Source organism: Cucurbita maxima, unplaced genomic scaffold, assembly GCF_002738345.1.
Source record: "Cucurbita maxima cultivar Rimu unplaced genomic scaffold, Cmax_1.0 Cma_Scf00001, whole genome shotgun sequence".
NCBI lineage: Eukaryota > Viridiplantae > Streptophyta > Magnoliopsida > Cucurbitales > Cucurbitaceae > Cucurbita > Cucurbita maxima.
The window spans coordinates 10,063,703-10,086,082 of record NW_019272017.1 but is presented as its reverse complement, the minus strand read 5'-3'; the positions used below and the strand labels follow the sequence as shown (position 1 = coordinate 10,086,082).

Below are 22,380 nucleotides of genomic sequence, written 5' to 3'. Positions count from 1 at the left end.
ACATCTTTCACCTTAAGTACCACTGATTCTCTAATGAATAGTTGTTTATGATCCAATCATAAACCAAGTCCCTCTTGGGATAATGAGAGGATGGGGCTCCATTGTTCAAGTCCCGGAATCAGTACTTAAGAGAACAACTCATCTACTTTCCTGGAAAGGAGGGAATTCTATCTTATGATATTATGTTCCCAACTCCCTATTAGGTCAAGTCCCCAAATGGTAGGCATATTGAATCGGCTAAAAGAGCCATTATCACCCATGTAAATTAAAGGACAAGCCTTCACATGCAGGAGTTCATAACCCACTCAACATTAAGATCGAGTCGCCTATGATCAACATGTGAAATATTAATCTTCTCAATTAATGGATTTATAAAGAGAGATTAAATTTTTCTTGGTTCAGTCTTAGACAAACTCATTGTGTATGATACTCCCACTTCCATGTCTCCACATGAATGATTTAGATCAAATCATTTGTAACGATTAAGAAGTGAATCATATCAATAGTGTTACCATGATAAGGCACCCAATCTTATCCATATACTATAGACTCTCTAGGTCATTACTTGAACACGATTATCTTGTATGTCAACCACATACTATTCAAGATTACATTAATAACTTTGAATTTTCATACCATTGATAACAATTAAGTTACAAATAAAATAACAAAATTATTGTTAAAAACTAAATAATTAATTATGAGGGTTTAGGGCATAAATGACAACAAGCATGTCCCAATGCTCCTTACAAGTATTACTTGTTTAGAGTTGAAGTAGTTACATAGATGATGCCTAAAGTTCATGTGGTTACATTGATGAAGCCTAAAGTTTATGGAGTGGTAGGAGATATAAAATTTCTAAAATTTCTCTGGTAGGTCTTATTTCAAGTAAAATTAAGGGTAATAAAGTCAACTATTGTTGAATGGATTGAAAAATAGACCTCACTTACTGACCACGGTCCAAAACTACTCCTAGCTTTTACGTCTTGACACGTGTTTCGATTTAAATTTTATCCTATTTTCATCTTTTATTTTATTTTACTCTTTCTTTATTTTCTTTTGATTTTTGAATTTTAAATCAAAATCCGAGGTTCGAAAAACTAAAAAATTTGGCCGTGACAATCCAAAATTCACATAATTTACAATAATGTAATATAACCGAACGAAAGTATACTTAACCATGAAAAAGTTCAAAATAAGGAACATAAAGTTTTAACCCATAAAATACTCGAGTGTAAACAAGATGTCTAAAATTACTAGCTCGTCCACGCCATCATCTCCGTTTTGCAACATGTCTATCTAAAAAGAAATGTTAAAATAATTTGTATGAGTATATCATTTACTTTGCAAGCAGTTAACTTTAAATTAAGAATTCCATTAATTATTTTTTTCAATGTTTTAAATTATCTAATTAAATGGTGTAGATTGAGTTCTCCGTCCAACCATCCATTTATTTCAGAAGCTCAAATCATCTCTGCTAGTATCGCCTTTCGAACTACTACAAGTGAAAGGTGTCCTTCCATAGGGTGTACTTTTCCCGTTCTTAAAGAATCGTTGGGTTTCTTTAGGTGGTGATGCAAGGTTTAGGGAATTTTGACTAATCTTTTTCTTTTCTCTATTTAAGCTTATCATGATATCCAAGCTCATTAGGGTCATTTTTCACCGTATCTTCCGAACACCAAATTTCCTATGTAATTTCAACATGCCATAATATGCACAACATTAAAATTTCATAAGCAGCAAAGTTCATTTACCGGGTTATTTTAACGCTACCTAAATCCCGAGCACTTTGACTAGTTCAGGGTCGTAACTCACGGTTCTTTGGATTTTTTTTTAACTTTTTTATTTTTTTTTTTATATAACCTTAATTCATTCTTGATTTAGGGTTCATATAGAAATCCAAGCGATTCCTACCATTAATTTTAGAGAAAAGTCCAAGGTAGCTACTTACCTCTTGTCAGGTGTTCGGGATCATATTTCTTGAACTTTCGGTACTTAATTTCCTCCGAATTTTCTATAGTATTATTCTGGAACCATTGAGAATTTGGTGAGAATCGTCTAGAAAGGGGTTTAATTGGATGAAAAACTAAAGGGGGTCGATTGTATTTTATATTATGTTTTATTCTACTTTATTTTATTTTCTTTTATCTTGTCCTTTAGTCATCTCAAAAAGCAAGTCATAAACATGACCACTTCTCTTTCAAAGAGGAAGAGGAAGCTCTTAGGTAAATTGTCGGTTCTATCTGTATTATTGGTAAGCGCCATAATCAAAAATCAAATTTTGATGCTCTCTGCCAAAACAGAGAGACCATTGCCTGATGTCTCTCTCCACCGCTCTCTTATTCGATCAGTATGTGGGCCCAAATGGCCTTTTTTCCCTCCTATCTCTTTCTTGGAAACTTAAAACCTTATCTCCTAGACATCTTTAACCACCAACCGAACCTTATCTCCTAAACATTCAAACTCTCATCATTCTATACAAGTGTCTCTAAGAAACCCAAAACCCAAAACCCAACACTAAAATGGCCACCACTCCTAGGAAGGTGTTGATAACTGGCGTTAGCAAAGGATTAGTGTTAATGTTTGATTAATCCACCACACCTAAATGGTGTGAAAGTTATCTTATTTATAATCAAATAAATTACAAGGATTGGAAATACTAATAAATGGAAATAACAATAAATGGAAACATACCTATGGTAATAAGACAAATATCTAATATTTGTCTTATAATAAAATATCAAATATAATATATATGGTAAACTATAATTTATTACTAAATATCCTTAACACCCCACCGCAAGCTAAGCGTCGGATTTAAACGAACGTGAAGCTTGAATATGAAAAATTCAAAGAGGTTGAGAAACACTTTTCATGAAGATGCTAACAACCCGGTTCTTGGCCATCAAAAATTGCAGAGGGATCGCCGCTTAGCAGCGATGCTGCCTTGGCTTCGGCGAGAATATGTCTAACCCATGAAGAGGGATTGTCGCTTAGCGACGATGCTGCTTTGGCTTTAGTGAGAATATTTCTAACCCCAAGAAGTAGAAGGGGAAACCTAGAGCAAGGGACAAAGGCAATGTTGAAGCCGGAAGAGTCGCCACATTGGGCGAAGGAGCCAATTTTGGCGAGAAGGGCAGTCGGAAGAGTCGCCTCATCGGGCGAAGAAGCCAATTTTGGCAGGAAAGGCGGCGACAACTTGGTTGGCGAATAGGCCAGTGCGGCACCCAGATTTCTAAGGTAAATCTTTGCAAAAGGTTGATAGGTTTAGGTTAGGGTTTATGTGAAGGATGAAGGTTGATTGGGAAGAAAATGAGAGAGACTATATTGGCCAAGGGGAAAACCGATTGGGTTGGAAAAGGTGAGGTTGTATGTACAGAGTATGACGAAAGGTGATTTGGAGGTCAATAAGGTGGAGCCGAAGAGTAATCAATCGGCTCCGACTACGGCAGCCATGAAGACTGCCCCTGCGGCGTCAAAACCAGCAGGGGTGGTGGAGAAGAAGATTAGAGAATTCAAAAGCCATTGAAAGAAAAGGATCGGGGTTAAACCGAGAGGGCTCTGATACCATGTGAATGTTTGATTAATCCACCACACCTAAATGGTGTGAAAGTTATCTTATTTATAATCAAATAAATTACAAGGATTGGAAATACTAATAAATGGAAATAACAATAAATGGAAACATACCTATGGTAATAAGACAAATATCTAATATTTGTCTTATAATAAAATATCAAATATAATATATATGGTAAACTATAATTTATTACTAAATATCCTTAACAATTAGGAAGAGCTTTGGCGTTGGAGCTAGCCAACCGTGGGCATACCATTATTGGCTGCTCACGCAATCAAACTCAACTTGATTCCCTTCAATTGGAGCTTGCTAAGCTATCTTCCACAAACCATTTCCTCTTCAACCTTGACGTGGTTTGCAAATACTTCTTCTTTTTTTAATCTCACCTTTTGGGTTATTCATAAAACTTATAGAATTTTGCAGAGATCCAACACCAAAGTTGAAGAATTTGCAAGAGCCATTGTAGAAAAGGAATTTGTTCCAAATATCATTGGTATTTCACTTTCTTTTTGTTTAAACTCTTTAACAATACGTTGACATATAATATTCAGAGAATATATGACTTATGAAATATTTCTTTAGATATTATATCTTAATATTCTTTCTTTTATGATTTGATTTATAATATATTTTATTTTATTATCAATATTTAATTAATCTATATTTTTTTTATGGGCAGATATTAGTTGATAGCTTGTATTCTATTTAAAGATAATAATAATAATAATAATAATAATAATAATAATAATAATAATAATAATAATAAATAATAAATAATAATAATAAATAATAATAAATAATAATAATAATAATAATAATAATAATAAATAATAATAATAATAATAGCTAAAGGATTTGTGCATATGATTGACAGTGAATAATTCAGCTTTGTTTAATAAAAATGGTAAAATGTGGGAGGTGGATGCACAAGAATTTGATAATGTGATTGATACCAACGTGAAAGGAATAGCCAATGTTATGCGTCATTTCATTCCTCTTATGATTTCTAGCAACCAAGGGATTATCATCAACATGTCTTCAATTTTGGGGAGAACTGCACAACAACAGGTATTTATTAATGAAACTAAACTAGGAAGAGTTATTTAAGTTTGTTAACTAATACTCCTTGTATTTTGCAGTGTTCACCATATTGTGCATCAAAATGGGCGGTTGAAGGACTAAGCAAAGCCACGGCAAAAGATGTCCCGGAGGGAATGGCAATTGTGAGCTTAGATCCGGGCATCATATATACCGACATGCTTGTCTCTTTTGTCGGTGATATTGCTCTTCAATATCAATCGCCTCAACATTGGTAAGAAACCTAATATTTCAGTTTAACACAATTGGTAAGCAGGTTCAAGGTTGTTTTAAGACTTCAACGCATTTGCATATTTGATTTTATTGTTGTTGAAGGGCTTCCAAAGCAGCCACCATGATTCTTAATCTTACTCCACTAGACAATGGAGCATCTCTCACCGTTGAAGATCCAGGCACTTTTCCCAATTCTGAGTAATTTTCTCTTTATACGTATATTTCGTATTGTAGAATTTTAAGCAATAAGGCTATTACCTATGCAACAGTAGTCTCATTTCTATTTCCATATATCATAAACATATTATATACATTTACACGTATTTATATATGGATACACATGGATATATATATCTTCAAGAAAAGGAAAAAAGGTTTGCAATATTCAGTTAATCGAAAAATGAAAGAAATAAACGTTATAAATGAAAATTACTATCACATTCTAATTTTCACGAGTTTCTACTTATTGAAAATTTGAAAAACATCAAAGATCGAGTAAAAAGAAAGGTAAATTTTTTTTGCTTTTAAAACAAAACTTAAATACATTTTATTTACAAATCTAAGTTAAACTTTGAATACTTGCTCGGTAAATACGACAATTTGAAATATTAAAGTAGTTAAAACACAATATGGCTTTGTACACACCTACTCCTAATGTGCTTCTAACCTCAACCAACTCCTTTTTGTCATCTAAAAACATGAGAAAAAGGAGACGAGGATAAAGACGGTTTAATTAGTCTATTTGTAGGCTCTAAATTATATCTTTAGAATGCTAGGGTACCGTACTCTTTTTTTAATGGTTCTTCTTCTTGTCCTGATAACTTATGCCCTTAGATTCTGTTCTTAGGGCTCTGATTTCTTATTGACCTAGCCCAAAGACCTTTGTTCTGGGTTCTGAGAGCTTAACCTTGGTTCTGATCTAAAGACTCTAGTTCTATGGTTATGGGTCCTTAGTCTCATGAACTTGAATCTTGATTCATGTTCTAGTTCTCATCCTTAGTTCTTAGTTTTTGTCTTTGTCCTTAGTTTTGTTATAGGTTCTTGTTTTTAGTTCTTGTTCTTGCTTCTCGTTATATTCTCTAAGACACTCCCATATGATTTATGGTACGAGACATAAACTTGACAATTGTGTGCAAGGCTTCATAAATTTCAAGCTATAGTCTAAACCTACGTCCAAGACTTCACACGTTCCTAGTGATATAGTCTAAACCTATATTCAGGGCTTCGTGTGTTCCCTGTTATACAATCTGAAGCCTATACCCAAGGTTTCTTACATTCAAAGTGGTATATGAGAATATTTGCAAAAACCACCGCACCTAAATGGTGGTGAAAGTTCTCTATTTATAATAATTTACCGAATCTAATGAACTACAAAGAAAATGGAAAGAGCAATAAATGAATACAAGATATTTGCCTATAATAAATGGTCATACCTATGGTCAACAATAATAGAAGACTAAATATTCTCAATCATATAAGACATTTGCCTATAATAAAGGGTCAAATATGATACATATTGTAAACCATACTTCAAGGTTAAATATCCTCAACACTCCCTACTTTTTTGACCGAGGAGGAAATCATTGACGAGGAAAAAGCCAAAGGAAAAATCTTGAAAAAAGAAAATAACATAAAAACAAAAGCGAGAGATAGTATTTCGCTGAAGAACCGATGATTTATTTCTCATTCATTTGTGATATTTAAATAACAAATTACATCTGAAGAGAGAGATAGTATTTTGCTTCGACTCGAGGTGGACTTCCCATTCACTTTAATTGTGTGGGTTTAACAGAAAAATAGTTACTAAAAACTAGGAATGATTTTCAACCTAAGGACTTATCTAACACTACCCCCCGCGAAAACTGAGCGTCGGATTTTAATGAACATGAAACTTTGATCTGAAAAATTTAAAGAGAGGTCGAGAAGAACTTTGTGAAGATGTCAGCAACTTGGAGATGGGAAAGTACATATTGTGTGCAAAATTTGCCATCCACAAGTTTCTGAAGGAAATGATAATCTAATTCAACATGTTTGGCTTGCATGTGAGAAACGAGATTAGAGCTATGAAAAAATATAGCTTTTTTATTGTCACATAAGAGTAAGGGCTACTGTGGAATAGGATTGATTGAGGTCATGCATAGGCCAAAGGAGTTGAGCAGCACTCATGGCAAGATCACGATACTCAGATTCACAGCTGAAGCATGAGACAGTAGGTTGCTTCTTGGCACTTCAAGAAATGAGATTGTTACCAAGATAAATGGAATAGTTGGATGTACAATGACAAGTATCGAGACAACCAGCCCAGTCAGCATCCGAATAAACCACCCGCATACTAAAAATAGTGGATGGACGAAAGGTAATGCCAAAATGGAGTGTTTCCTTAATATTGCAAAAAATACGTTTGACAACAAGAAAGTGATCTGCAGTAGAGACATGCAAAAATTGAGTGAATGGCATAGGCAATATCTGGGCATGTAATGGTCAAGTACTGAAAAGCCCCAATAAGAGATCAATAGAGAGTAGGTTTAGAGAAAGAAGATTCATTAGCAATCTGGTGTTGAGAAACAACCATGGGGTGTGGACTTGTTCGCTATCGAGCAACTAAGCACGAGTATGAATATCTTGAGCATATTTTAACTGATTAATAAAGAGACCATAAGAAGTAGGTGAAGCTTCAAGACCAAGAAAGTAATTGAGTAAAGCTGTCAAGAAGAGATGGGTTGTTGCTGGTAACAATAATATCATCAACATAAAGAACTAGATAGATACGATTAGATTGTTGATGAAAGACAAAAAGGGATGTGCCAGCACGATTGTAAGAAAAACTAAGTGTAAGAAGAAATGAGCTGAAACGCTGAAACCAGGCTCGAGGAGCTTGTTTTAAGCCATAAAGGGCTTCTTTAATAAACAGACATGAGTGAGAAATCGAGGATCAATATACCCAGGAGGTTTTTCAATATGAACATGTTCAATAAGTGTGTCATGAAGGTGTTGAGTTTTATGTCCTAAAACTCATAGTTTGTAAACAAAAACATATTCTATTTTCAATAAAGTTATTGGTTGTTTATTCAGTAAAGATTGTTATTGAATAAAGTGAACTTTACGATCATTAATCTAAATCCAATAAACTAAGAACAATATGGCTATAGTATGATTACTTGAACTATATGTAGAGACATAAGAGTTGATCAAGTTCAAGTATATAGTCAAAATGATCTATAGTATAAGGATAAGGCTGTGTACCTTATTCTAGGGACACTATGAATGCGGCCCACTTTTGTATATGATTTAAACAATGTGATCACTAAAATTGTACATGTGGAGACATGTGAGTGGGGGCGTCCTATGCAATGAGTATTGCATAAGATCGGACCATGAAGAAAACCACTATCACTTTATAATGTCGTTTACTATTGAGACTGATTTTCTTTTTATTCGATGACCTAGGTAACTCGATCTTAATCCTGAGTTAACCATGAACTCCTATTTATTCGGAATTATCCTTAGATTTGCATGGATGAGAGTGGCACAAGTTCGCCGACTAAATAGGCCTCCCATTTCAGGGGTAAGACTGGGTAAATGGCTGGGGACGTGGGGTGCAAGATGGAATTCACTCCTACCCACTTTTAAGAATAGAAGAAAGGTAGTTCCCTTAAGTACTGACTCTAGGTCTTGAACAAGGGGCCCCACCCTCTCATTGGCCTGAGAGGGATTCGGTTTACTGGTTGAACCACAAACCAATTGTTCATTAGAGGATCAGTGAGACATAAGGAACAAGAAGTAACTTTAGGGGTAAAATGATGTATTGACCCTGCTCTAGTTACGAACAACCTGTGAATGATCGACTTACTAATCATGGTTATATCAAATGGACAAAAATATATCTATAGTGAGGGGAGTGCAACTACTAGGCTATAGTGAAATGTCCTAGTAGTTAACGAATGTTGGTTAACAAGGTTAATGAGTTTAACCGGTTAATCTTGGATCGTTGAAGCCCATGATCTATAGGTCCATTAGGTCCCTCTACTAGCTCATATCGGATTAAACCATAAAACAGTGTGACGAGTGAGTTCGAAGTGTTCGAATTCAAATTAGGGAGAATGCACTACATATATACGATATATTTAACCGCATTTTTGTTTTATTTACAAATTAAACAAAAAGAGAGAATCTGAGATATTTAAATAAGATTTAAATATTTTAATCAAATATGGGTCGGAATTAATTGGGATTGATATTTTAATTAATATTAAATATTAATTAAATAGTTTAATTAATCATTTAATATTACTTTAATTTGAAATTAATAATTCAAATTGATTGTTGAATCAAAATGAAGAAAGTCAAAATGTTGACTTCATTTAATGGAAAAATCAATGTTAGTGGAATTTTGAGGTGTCAAAATTGGTTTAACCAAACTTGCATGCTTGCCAAATAAACCCCACACAAATTTGAGTGGAATTTTGAGTGTCAAAATTTGGTTAACTCAAGCATGCATGCTTGCCACATAATCCCAAACATTTGAGTGAAATTTTGATTGTCAAAATTTGGTGATCTCAACTTTGCATAACATGCAAACATGACTCTATAAATAGAGTGATCATAAAACATGAAAGGAGCATGCTTGCCACATAATCCCAAACATTTGAGTGAAATTTTGATTGTCAAAATTTGGTGATCTCAACTTTGCATGAACATGCAAACATGACTCTATAAATAGAGTGATCATAAAACATGAAAGGTCTTCTACTTGGTGAAAAACCTTGAGAAAAACCTCTCACAAACACTCTCTTAATATATACAAAATCCCTCTCAAGTTGAGACACTCACCCGATTCCACAATCCTGTTCTAAGGCCAGAGGATAGTGGAGAAGACACTAGTGGTGGTTCGAAACCGGTTCGTGAGGAAAAAGAAATTTGAACTACAAAAGGTTAGTATTCAAACTCATTAAGTTTTAATACTTATGAATATGCTAGTTATTTACTATAATTGATGTTCTAAAAGTACCTAAGATCCAAATTTCTTCCGCATGTGTTATATTAACACCATCAATTGGTATCATAGCAAGTTTTAGGCACTTTATTTACATTAATTTGATCATGGTGGGTACCATTTCATTAATGAAATTTTGTGGTTGCTAAAGTGGATGGTTTTGGTTTTGGCATTTTTTTTATGCTTCCATTTGATACAATTATTGTAATAAGCCTAAGAAGAAGATGGAAGAGATAGCAAGCTGAACCGAAAAATGGAAGAGATAGCAAGCTGAACCGAAGAAGAAGATGAAAGAGGCAGTTCGAGTGTTTTTTCTGCCTTTGGGGTCTGGTTTAACGTTTTTAAGGGTTGATTCGCCGAGTTTGTGATTCTCGGGAGCGGTTCAAGTTATTTTTAATTATTAATGTAATAATTTAGTTAATTTCTTGTTTTAAAATGCCAAAACCAATCCACTTTAGCGTGTTTAATTAATTATGCATTATGAATGTATGTTTTAATTAAATAGAAAATGTATTTACATAAAGTATGTCATATAGATTTAAAATCCCACTATAGGCTAAGCATGTTTCATGCATTCCAAGTATGTTATAAGTGTTATAATGTATAGTAGGCATGTTTAGGGTTTCAAGAGTGATAGATATAAATTGTTATATTATTGCATGGAATGGATTATTATATAATTATTATATAGAGCATGTTAGATGCATGTTATAGGTTATTTTCAACGCCATAAAACGAGATAGACGTTAAAATCTATAATAAAGATAAGTGCATGCTCACTTAGGGTTAAGAACCGAGCATGATCAATTTGAATAGTTAAAATAGGTCGATGTCTTACAAAATTGCGGTTACGAGAAAGCTCACCTGGCACGATCTTGTCTAAGGCTGGAGGTACTTAAGTTGACGGTTTATGGAACACCTACTACCTGGAGATCGGACCAGTACTTGAGCTTAGTTAGCCCAATTTTATGAGCATGCTTAAGTGATATAAGTTTTAGAAAAATCACCTAGACTTAAGTTATATTTAATTAGCCGGAATATACCTAAGTAATAAGTACACCCAACCGTCTAAAATACTTAGTGGGAGGAAAAAGATATGTGAGATACATCGTTTTCCTTTTACGCTCTCTGGAAAATTCACACCGTGAGATTCATTCCATAGCATTGTTGGGACCGATCTCTGAGGTCTGAAAAATGGCGGGTCACACTTACGAAGAATTACTAAGAGTTAGTATATTCTTGACCAAAATAGCGATAACTAAAAACACTATAGGAACAAGAGTTATTCTGGGATTAGTGTTTAAAGTCAAGAATATCTTGGTTTAGTGAATGAGTGATTGACTGCCTCTCGGTAGCAGTTGCTCTAACTCACTAAAGTATCGTTGCAAATTAATAATTTTTTGGTACATTATTACATTTGCTAAAACTGATTGGATTAAACAGGATTAAGTCAAATGACTAATAGAATTTTCTTTTATCACAGCTGGACAAACTCAATAGTACAATTACTCGCTTCTGAGAAATTAAACGGCGACAATTACGCAACTTGGAAATCAAACCTAAACACAATACTGGTAATTGATGATTTAAGGTTTGTTTTAACTGGGGAATGTTCTCCAAACCCCAGCTCAAATGCAAATCGAACAGTTCGGGATGCGTATGACAGATGGATAAAGGAAAATGACAAAGCTCGAGTGTACATTCTAGCTAGCATATCTGATGTTTTAGCTAAGAAACACGATGTTATGGGTACTGCTAAAGAGATTATGGAATCTCTAAAAGGGATGTTTGGACAATCGTCCTTCTCCCTTAGACATGAAGCCATAAAATACATTTACAACTGCCGTATGAAAGAAGGGAGCTTAGTTAGAGAACATGTCCTGGACATGATGGTCCATTTCAATGTGACAGAAGATAATGAAGTGGTCATTGATGAGAAGAGTCAAGTCAGTTTTCTTATGATGTCTCTTTCGAAGAGCTTCTTCCATTTCCGCACAAATGTGGTAATGAACAAAATAGAATATAACTTGACTGCTCTTCTCAATGAGCTACAGACTTATCAATCCCTCTTAATGAACAAGGGACAAACAGGAGAAGCAAATGTTGCTATCTCCAAGAAATTACTACGAGGATCGTCCTCCAAAAATAAGTCTAGACCTTCAACTTCTAAAAGTGTTTTGATGAAGAAGAACGGTAAAGGGAAAAATAAGATTCCTACTAACCGCAAACACAAGGTTCAAAAAGCAGATAAAGGAAAATGTTTCCATTGCAACGAAAACGGGCACTGGAAGAGAAATTGCCCGAAATACCTTGCAGAATAGAAAGTCAAAAAGACACAACAAGGTAAATATGATTTACTCGTTATAGAAATATGTTTAGTAGAGTATGACAACTCAACTTGGATACTAGATTCAGGGGCAACTAATCATATTTGTTCTTTTTACCAGGAAACTAGCTCCTGGAGAATGCTTGCGGACGACGAGATAACACTCAGGGTTGGAACAGGAGAGGTTGTCTCAATAAGATCTGTAGAAAATTTAAAGTTGTTTTTTGGAGATAGATTCGTTATATTAGATAATATACTTTTTGTTCTTGAAATGAAAAGAAATATAATATCTATCTCTTGTTTATTAGAACTGTTAAGGATAGTTGACCATTCATTATAAGGCAAATATCTAGAATTTGCCTTACATTACGGGTTACCATATTTGCCCTTTTATTAAATGCAAATATATTGTATTCATTTATTATTCTTTCCTTTTATCGCTATTTCCTTATTATTTGTAGTTTACCTTATTTCTGTATTCTATAAATGATTATAAATAAGAGAACTCTTACCACCATTTGGGTGTGGTGGATTAATCAAACATTCACATGGTATCAGAGCCCTTTCGGTTTAACAACCCTAATCCTTTCTTCTCTATGGCTTCCGAATCTTGTTATCATCTTCTTCCTTTCAATACTCTAATCCATATGATCACCATCAAACTTTCTTCTTCCAATTATCTTCTTTGGAAAAGCCAACTTCTCCCTCTCCTTGAGAGTCAAGACATGCTGGGCTATGTCGATGGAACTATGGTTCCACCACCTTGCTTTGAACCAGAAACCTCCTCAACATTCAACCCTAAATATTTGGCATGGAGAGTAGCCGATCAACGACTTCTCTGTCTCCTGCTCTCCTCTCTCACTGAGGAAGCCATGGTTGTTATCGTTGGTCTCTCTACTGCACGTGATGTTTGGCTTGCGTTGGAAACTACGTTCAGCCATCAGTCAAAAGCTCGTGAACTGAGACTCAAGGATGACTTGCAGTTGATGAAACGTGGCACAAAACCTGTTGCTGAGTATGCCTGTGCCTTCAAAAAAATTTGTGACCAACTTCATGCCATTGGCAGACCCGTCGAGGACATTGATAAAGTGCACTGGTTCCTTCGTGGACTCGGCACCGAATTTTCAGCTTTTTCTACTGCTCAGATGGCTCTCACCCCTATCCCCTGTTTTGCAGATCTAGTCTCTAAAACTGAAAGTTTTGAGTTGTTCCAGCGCTCCCTTGAGTCCTCTGACTCCACTCCTACAACATTCACAGCCACTAATCGTGGTCGCACCCATGAAAGTCACCCTGCTTCCTTTACCAATCAGCGAGGTCGTTCTTATTCTCACAAAAACAACTCTTCTAATCGAGGACGAACTCACTCAAGTCAGAGTCGTCGACCACCTCATTGCCAAATATGCCGCAAAGAGGGCCATTATGCTGACCGCTGCAACCAACGGTATGTTCGACCTAATTCTTCTCATGCTCACCTTGCTGAAGCCTTTAACACGTCATGTTCTATTGCTGGACCCGATGCTGCTGATTGGTTTCTGGACACTGGAGCTTCGGCCCATATGACTGTCGACCCGTCAATTCTGGATCAGTCTAAAAATTACACGGGTAAGGACTCTGTGATCGTAGGAAACGGTGCATCCCTACCCATTACCCACACCGGTACTCTTTCTCCTGTTCCAAATATTCACTTATTAGATGTCTTGGTTGTCCCTCACCTCACTAAAAATCTTCTTTCCATAAGTAAATTAACGTTTGATTTTCCTCTCTCCGTTACATTTACTAATAATCTTATTACTATCCAGAATCATCAAACAGGAAGGGTGGTGGCAACTGGTAAAAGAGATGGAGGGCTATATGTGCTGGAGCGCGGCAACTCTGCTTTTATTTCAGCCCTTAAAAACAAATCTTTACTTGCTTCATATGATTTATGGCATGCTCGTTTGGGTCATGTGAATCATTCTGTTATTTCTTTTTTAAATAAAAAAGGTCATCTTTCTCTTACGTCTTTATTGTCTTCTCCATCATTATGTAATACTTGTCAGCTTGCGAAAAGTCATCGATTGCCTTATTCCCGCAATGAACGTAGGTCGCCTCATGTGTTAGATCTTATTCATTGTGATCTTTGGGGTCCTTCTCATGTCAAATCAAATTCGGGTTTTCTTTATTATGCTATTTTTATTGATGATTATTCTCGATTCACTTGGTTTTACCCTTTAAAATTTAAATCTGATTTTTTTGATATTTTTCTTCAATTTCAAAAATTTGTGGAAAATCAATATTCTTCTCGTATCAAGGTATTCCAAAGCGATGGTGGTACCGAATTTACTAGTACTTGTTTCAAAACTCATTTACGTAATTCTGGCATCCACCATCAACTCTCTTGTCCATATACACCTGCTCAAAATGGTCGTGTTGAGAGAAAACATCGTCATGTGACTGAGACTGGCTTGGCTCTTCTCGTTCACTCTCATCTTTCTCCTCGTTTTTGGGTTGACGCCTTCAGCACTGCAGCTTATATTATCAACCGGTTTCCTACTCCACTTCTTGGAGGTAAGTCACCCTTTGAACTCCTTTATGGTTACACTCCACATTATGACAATTTTCATCCCTTTAGTTGTCGTGTTTATCCTTATTTGCGTGATTATATGCCTAACAAGCTTTCTCCCCGCAGCATTCCTTGTATTTTTTTGGGTTATAGTCCTGTTCATAAAGGGTTCCGCTGTCTTGATCCCGCCACCACTAAGCTATATATCACCTGCCATGCTCAATTTGATGAAACTCACTTTCCTGCTATCCCTAGCTCCCAAGCCCAACCTCTTTCCATTATTCCTATTTCAAATTTCTTGGAACCACATCTTCATCATATTGATTCATCCCCCCTACCACTTCATCACCGCACATTCCTCAATCCAGTTCATCCCGTGTGATATTTGTTCTGACCTTGTAGATGAGTCTGTGCAGGTTGATACTTCTCTTGCAGGTTCCACTTTGCCACCCTCGACTTCTAATTCGATCTCTATTGAACCTCCTGTTGATTTCTCTTCTTTGGGCACTCATCCTATGATCACACGCGCCAAAGCTGGTATATTCAAGACTCGTCATCCAGCAAATCTTGGTATGTTGGGCTCATCTGGACTTCTCTCTGCTCTTCTTGCATCTACTGAGCCAAAAGGATTCAAATCTGGGCTAAGAATCCTGCTTGGGTGGCTGCCATGGATGAAGAAATTCGAGCGTTACAACAAAATGATACTTGGACTTTGGTTCCTCGCCCTGCCAACACCAACATCATGGGCTCTAAATGGGTGTTTCGTATTAAATATTTGCCCGATGGATCCGTCGAGCGTTTCAAGGCTCGTCTCGTTGCCAAAGGTTATACTCAGGTTCCTGGTCTTGACTACACTGACACTTTCAGTCCGGTTGTCAAAGCTACCACTGTCCGTGTTGTGCTTTCTATTGCAGTCACAAATAAATGGCCTCTTCGACAACTTGAACAATTGTATAAAGTATCTTTTGAAATCAATGAAGTGTTCATTTGCAAAAGAGGTATTCATATTTGTTCTTCAAAACTAGAAAACAACTTATATATGTTAAAACCGAGCGAAACAAAAGCCATTTTAAATACCGAGATGTTTAAAACAGCTGAAACTCAACATAAACGGCAAAAGATTTCTCCTAATACCTATCTTTGGCACTTAAGACTAGGCCACATTAATCTCAATAGGATCGAGAGATTGGTTAAAAGAGGACTTCTAAATGAGTAAGAAAACAACTTTTTACCTCCATGTAAGTCTTGTCTTGAGGGTAAAATGACTAAAGAATCGTTTTTCGAAAAAGATTATAAAGCCAAAGAAACCTTAGAACTCGTGCATACAGATCTCTGTGGTCCAATGAATATCAAAGCACGAGGAGGGTATGAATATTTCATTAGTTTTATTGATGATTATTCAAGGTATAGCTATCTTTACCTAATGCATCACAAGTTAGAAGCTCTTGAAAAATTCAGAGTATAAGACTGAGGTAGAGAATCTATTAGGTAAAACTATTAAAACACTTCGATCAGATCAAGGAGGAGAGTACATGGACTTAAGATTTCAGGACTATATGATAGAACATGGAATAAGGTCTCAACTCTCAGCCCCTGGTATGCCTCAACAAAATGGTGTATCAGAAAGGAGAAATAGAACTTTGTTAAACATGGTTCGGTCTATGATAAGTTTCGCTCAATTACCCGATCCATTTTGGGGAAATGCAGTGGAGACTGCTACATACATTTTGAACATGGTTCCTACTAAGAGTATTTCAGAAACACCTTATGATTTATGGAAAGGGCGTAAAGGTAATTTATGTCACTTCAAAATTTGGGGATGTCCAGCACATGTGTTGTTGCAAAACCCCAAGAAATTAGAACGTCGTTCAAAATTATGTCTATTTGTAGGATACCCCAAAGAGATGAAAGGAGGTTTGTTTTATGACCCTCAAGAAAATAGTGTTTGTATCAACAAACGCTACATTCTTAGAGGAAGACCACGTAAGAAATCATCAACCTCGCAGCAAACTAGTATTAAGTGAGATTTCTAAAGAAGCTACTGATAAAACAACAAGAGTTGTTGATCAAGCTGGTCCTTCAACAAGAGTTGTTGATGGAGCTGACACTTCTGGTCAATCACATCCTTCTCAAGAGTTGAGAATGCCTCGACGCAGTGGGAGGGTGATAACTCACCCCGATCGTTACTTGGGTTTGGCAGAAACTCAAGTCATCATACCTGATGATGACATTGAGGATCCATTGACCTATAAACAGGCAATGAATGATGAAGTTAGAGATCAGTGGATTAAAGACAAGAATCTTGAAATGGAGTCAATATACTTCAATTTAGTCTGGGAACTTGTAGATCAACCAGATGGGTTAAAACCTATTGGTTGCAAATGGATCTATAAGAGGAAATGAGACCAAAGAGGTAAGGTACAAACCTTTAAAGCTCGACTAGTAGCAAAGGGTTATACTCAAAAAGAGGGGGTGGACTATGAAGAAACCTTCTCTCTTGTTGCTATGCTTAAATCGATTAAAACACTCTTATATATTGCCACATTTTATTATTATGAAATTTGGCAAATGGATGTTAAGACAACCTTTCTAAACGGAAATCTTGAAGAGAGTATCTATATGGCTCAACCAGAGGGGTTCATTGAACAGGATCACGAGCAAAGGGTTTGCAAGCTTAAAAGATCCATTTATGGGTTGAAGCAAGCATCTCGATCTTGAAATATAAAGTTTGATATTGCGATCAAATCTTATTGTTTTAAACAGAATATTGACAAACCTTGTGTTTATAAAAGGATAGTCAACTCTACAGTAGCTTTCCTAGTGTTGTACATTGACGATATCTTACTCATTGGAAATGATGTGGGATTTCTGACTGACATTAAGCATTGGCTAGCAACACAATTCCAAATGAAAGATTTGGGTGAGGCTCAGTTTGTTCTTGGAATCCAAATTGTTCGGAACACTAGATAATGTTCTTTTTGTTCTTGAAATAAAAAGAAATCTAATATCTATCTCTTGTTTATTAGAACAATTGTATAAAGTATCTTTTGAAATCAATGAAGTGTTCATTCAAAAGAGGTATTCATATTTGTTCTGCAAAACTAGAAAACAACTTATATTTGTTAAAACCAAGTGAAATAAAAGCTATTTTAAATACTGTGATGTTTAAAACAGCTGAAACTCAAAATAAACGACAAAAGATTTCTCTTAATACCTATCTTTGGCACTTAAGACTAGGCCACATTAATCTCAATAGGATTGGAAGATTGGTTAAAAGGGGACTTCTAAATGAGTTAGAAGACAACTTTTTACCTCCATGTGAGTCCTGTCTTGAATGTAAAATGACTAAACGACCTTTATTCGAAAAAGAATATAGAGCCAAAGAAACCTTAGAACTCGTGCATACATATCTCTGTGGTTTAATGAATGTCAAAGCACAAGGAGGGTATGAATATTTCATCAGTTTTATTGATGATTATTCAAGGTATGACTATCTTTACCTAATGCATCACAAGTCTGAAGCTCTTGAAAAGTTTAGAGAGTATAAGACTAAGGTTGAGAATCTATTAGGATAAACTATTAAAACACTTCAATCAGATCGAGGTGGAGAGTATATGGACTTAAGATTTCAGGACTATATAATAGAACATGGAATAACATCTCAACTCTCAACCCCTGGTATACCCCAACAAAACGGTGTATTAGAAAGAAGAAATAAAACTATGTTAGACATGGTTCGATATATGATGAGTTTTGCTCAATTACCTGATTCGTTTTGGGGATATGTAGTGGAGACTGCTACATACATTTTGAACATGGTTCCTTCTAAGAGTGTTTCAGAAACACCTTATGAGTTATGGAGAGGGTGTAAAGGTAGTTTACGTCACTTCAGGATTTGAGGATGCACAACACATGTGTTGGTGCAAAACCCCAAGAGAACGTCGTTCAAAATTATGCCTATTCGTAGGATACCCCAAAAAGACGAAACGTGGTCTATTTTATGACCCTCAAGAAAATAGAGTGTTTATATCAACAAACGCTACATATCTAAAGAAGCAACTGATAAAACAAAAGAAGTCGTTGATCAGGTTGGTCCTTCAACAAGAGTTGTTGATGGAGCTGGCACTTCTGGTCAATCACATCCTTCTCAAGAGTTGAGAATTTCTTGAAGTAGTGGGAGGGTTATAACTCAACCCAATAGTTACTTGGGTTTGTCAGAAACATAGGTCATCATACCTAATGATGGCGTTGAGGATCCATTGACCTATAAATAGACAATAAACGATTAAGATAGAGATTAGTGGATCAAAGCCATGAATCTTGTAATGGAGTCAATGTCCTTTAATTCAGTATGGGAACTTGTAGATTGACCAGATAAGGTAAAACCTATTGGTTCCAAATGGATCTATAAGAGGAAACGAGACCAAGCTAATAAGGTACAGACCTTTGAAGCTCGACTTGTAGTAAAAGGTTATACCCAAAGAGAGGGGGTGGACTATGAAGAAACCTTCTCTCCAGTTGCTATGCGTAAATCGATTAGAATACTCTTGTCCATTGCCACATTTTATTATTATGAAATTTGGCAAATGGATGTCAAGACTACCTTTCTAAACGACAATCTTGCAGAGAGTATCTATATGGCTCAATCAGAGGGGTTCATTGAACAGGATCACGAGCAAAAGGTTTGCAAGCTTAAAAGATCCATTTATGGGTTGAAACAAGCATCTCGATCTTGGAATATAAGGTTTGATATTGCGATCAAATCTTATGGCTTTAAACAAAATGTTGACGAATCTTGTGTTGATAAGAAGATAGTCAACTCTACAGTAGTTTTCTTAGTGTTGTACGTTGACGATATCCTACTCATTGAGAATGATGTGGGATTTCTTACTAACATTAAACATTGGCTAGCGATACAATTCCAAATGAAAGATTTGGGAGAAGCTCAGTTTGTTCTTGGAATCGAAATTGTTCGGAATCACAAGAACAAAACACTAACATTGTCTCTGGCAGCGTACACCGACAAAATGTTGGTTCGATATAAGATGCAGGACTCCATGAAAGGATTATTTCATTTCAGACATTGAGTTCATTTGTCGAAGGAACAAAGTCCTAAGACACCTCAAGAAGTTGAGGATATGAGACATATTTCCTATGCATCAGCAGTCGGTAGTCTGATTATGCCATGTTGTGTACCCGACCAGACATATGCTATGCTGCGGGAATTGTCAGTAGATAACACTCCAATCCCAGACATGCTCATTGAACTGCCGTTAAAAATATCCTCAAGTATCTTAGGAGAACGAGGGACTATATGCTAATGTACGGCGCTAAGGATCTGATCCTTTCAGAGTACACTGACTCATATCTTCAGACCGATATAGATTCGAGAAAATTGACATCGAGATCTGTTTTCACACTAAACGGAGGAGCAATAATATGGAGAAGCATAAAACAAGGTTGCATTGTTGATTCCACCATGGAGGCGGAGTATGTTGCTGCTTGTGAAGCAGCGAAAGAATCTGTATGACTGAGGAAGTTCTTAACTGATTTGGAAGTCGTTCCAAATATGCATCTGCCTATCACTCTTTATTGTGATAAAAGTGGAGCAGTTGCAAATTCTAAAGAACCAAGAAGCCATAAGCAAGGAAAACATATTGAGCGCAAATATCATCTCATAAGGGAGATTGTGCAACGAGGAGATGCGATCGTCACATAGAAAGCCTCAGAGCACAACATTGCTGATCCATTTACAAAACCCCTCATCACTAAAGTGTTTGAAGGGCACCTAGTGAGTCTAGAACTATGAGTTATGTAATCTAGGGCAAGTGGGAGAAAATGCATGGGTACGTGATGCCCTAGTTGATTGTATTTATGTCTTTCTCTCAACTCAACGTCATAAAACCCCACTAGAGTTTTAGTCCAAGTGGGAGTTTGTTGGATTTTATGTTCTAAAACTCATAGTTTGTAAACAAAAACATATTCTATTTTCTATAAAGTTATTATTGATGTTTATTTAGTAAAGATTGTTATTGAATAAAGTGAATTTTACGATCATTAATCTAAATCCAATAAACTAAGAATAAGCCTCCCGGGGACAATTTTACGACGTTATGACTACTTGAACTATATGTAGAGACATAAGAGTGGATCAAGTTCAAGTATATCGTCAAAATGATCTATAGTATAGGGATAGAGTTGAGTACCTTATCCCGGGGACACTATGAATGTGGCCCACTTTTGTATATGATCTAAACAATGTGATCACTAAATTGTATATATAGAGACATGTGAGTGGAGGTGTCCTATGCAATGAGTATTGCATAAGATCGAACCATAAAGAAAACCACTCTCACTTTATAACGTCGTTTACTGTTGAGATTGATTTTTTTTTTTTCATTCGATAACTTAGGTAATTCGATCTTAATCCTGAGCTAACTATGAACTCCTATTTATTCGGAATTATACTTAGATTTGCATGGGTGAGAGTGGCCCGAGTTCGCCGACTCAAGAAGCCTCCTATTTCAGGGGTAAGACTGGGTGAATAGCTTGGGACATAGGGTGTAAGATGGAATTCACTCCTACCCGCTTTTAGGGATAGTAGAGAGGTTGTTCCCTTAAGTACTGACTCTAGGTCTTGAACAAGAACCCCACCCTCTCATTGGCCCAAGAGGGATTCGAATTGGTGGTTGGACCACAAACCAATTGTTCATTAGAGGATCAGTGAGACTTAAAGAACAAGAAGTAACTTTAGGGGTAAAATGGTAAATGGCACAACTCTAGTTACGAACAACCTCAGAAGGATTGACTTACTAATCATGGTTATTCAAATGGACATAAATATATCTATAGTGAGGGGAGTGCAACTATTAGGCTATAGTGGAGTGTCCTAGTAGTTAATGAATGTTGGTTAACAAGGCTAATGAGTTTAGCCGGTTAATCTCAGATCGTTGGAGACCATGATCTATAGATCCATTAGGTCTCCCAGCTAGCTCATATCGGACCAAACCTTAGAACAACGTGATGAGTGAGTTCGAAGTGTTCGAATTCAAATTAGAGAATATACGCTAAATATATACGATATATTTAACCGCATTTTGTTTTAATTATGAATTAAACAAAAAAAAAAAGAATTTGAGATATTTAAATAAGATTTAAATATTTTAATTATGAATAGGGATTCATAATCAATATTGATTGGGATTGACATTTGATTTAATGTTAAATATTAATTAAATTGTTAATCATTTAATATTATTTTGATTTGAAATTAATTATTAAAATTAATTGTTGAATTAAAATAAAGAAAGTCAAAATGTTGACTTCACTTACACGAAAAATTCACTTAGATTGAGTTAGTGGAATATTGAGTGTCAATATATGGATTAACCAAACTTGCATGTTTGTCATATAATCCCACAAAGTTGAGTGTCAAAATTTGGTTTAACCAAACTTGCATGTTTGCCAACTAACCTCCACAAATTTGAGTGGAATTTTGAGTGTCAAAATTTGTTGATCTCAAATTTGCATGAACATGCAAATATGACTATAAATAGAGTAATCAAGGTACATAAAAATTCTTATGAAAAACTTTTGAGAAATTCTCTCAAAACTCTCTCTTTACCCAT

At 35.7% G+C, this 22,380-nt stretch overlaps 1 protein-coding gene and 1 pseudogene across 3 annotated transcripts in view; both read left to right on the top strand.

Moving 5' to 3' along the window:
* Positions 1 to 5,204, top strand: part of LOC111490157 (NADPH-dependent pterin aldehyde reductase-like) — a 49,643-nt gene extending 44,439 nt beyond the window's left edge. Inside the window, exons 3-5 of one of the 3 annotated variants that reach the window (XM_023138696.1) lie at positions 4,455 to 4,648; positions 4,720 to 4,892; positions 4,994 to 5,204. In XM_023138696.1, the coding sequence (XP_022994464.1) occupies positions 4,455 to 4,648; positions 4,720 to 4,892; positions 4,994 to 5,093 (467 nt within the window). In that variant the 3' untranslated portion in view covers positions 5,094 to 5,204. The remainder of the gene's footprint in view (positions 1 to 4,454; positions 4,649 to 4,719; positions 4,893 to 4,993) is intronic. The other 2 variants (XM_023138687.1, XM_023138679.1) reach the window with 2 other exon arrangements.
* LOC111487991 overlaps positions 1 to 22,380 on the top strand; it is a 601,695-nt pseudogene that overhangs the window by 561,421 nt on the left and 17,894 nt on the right.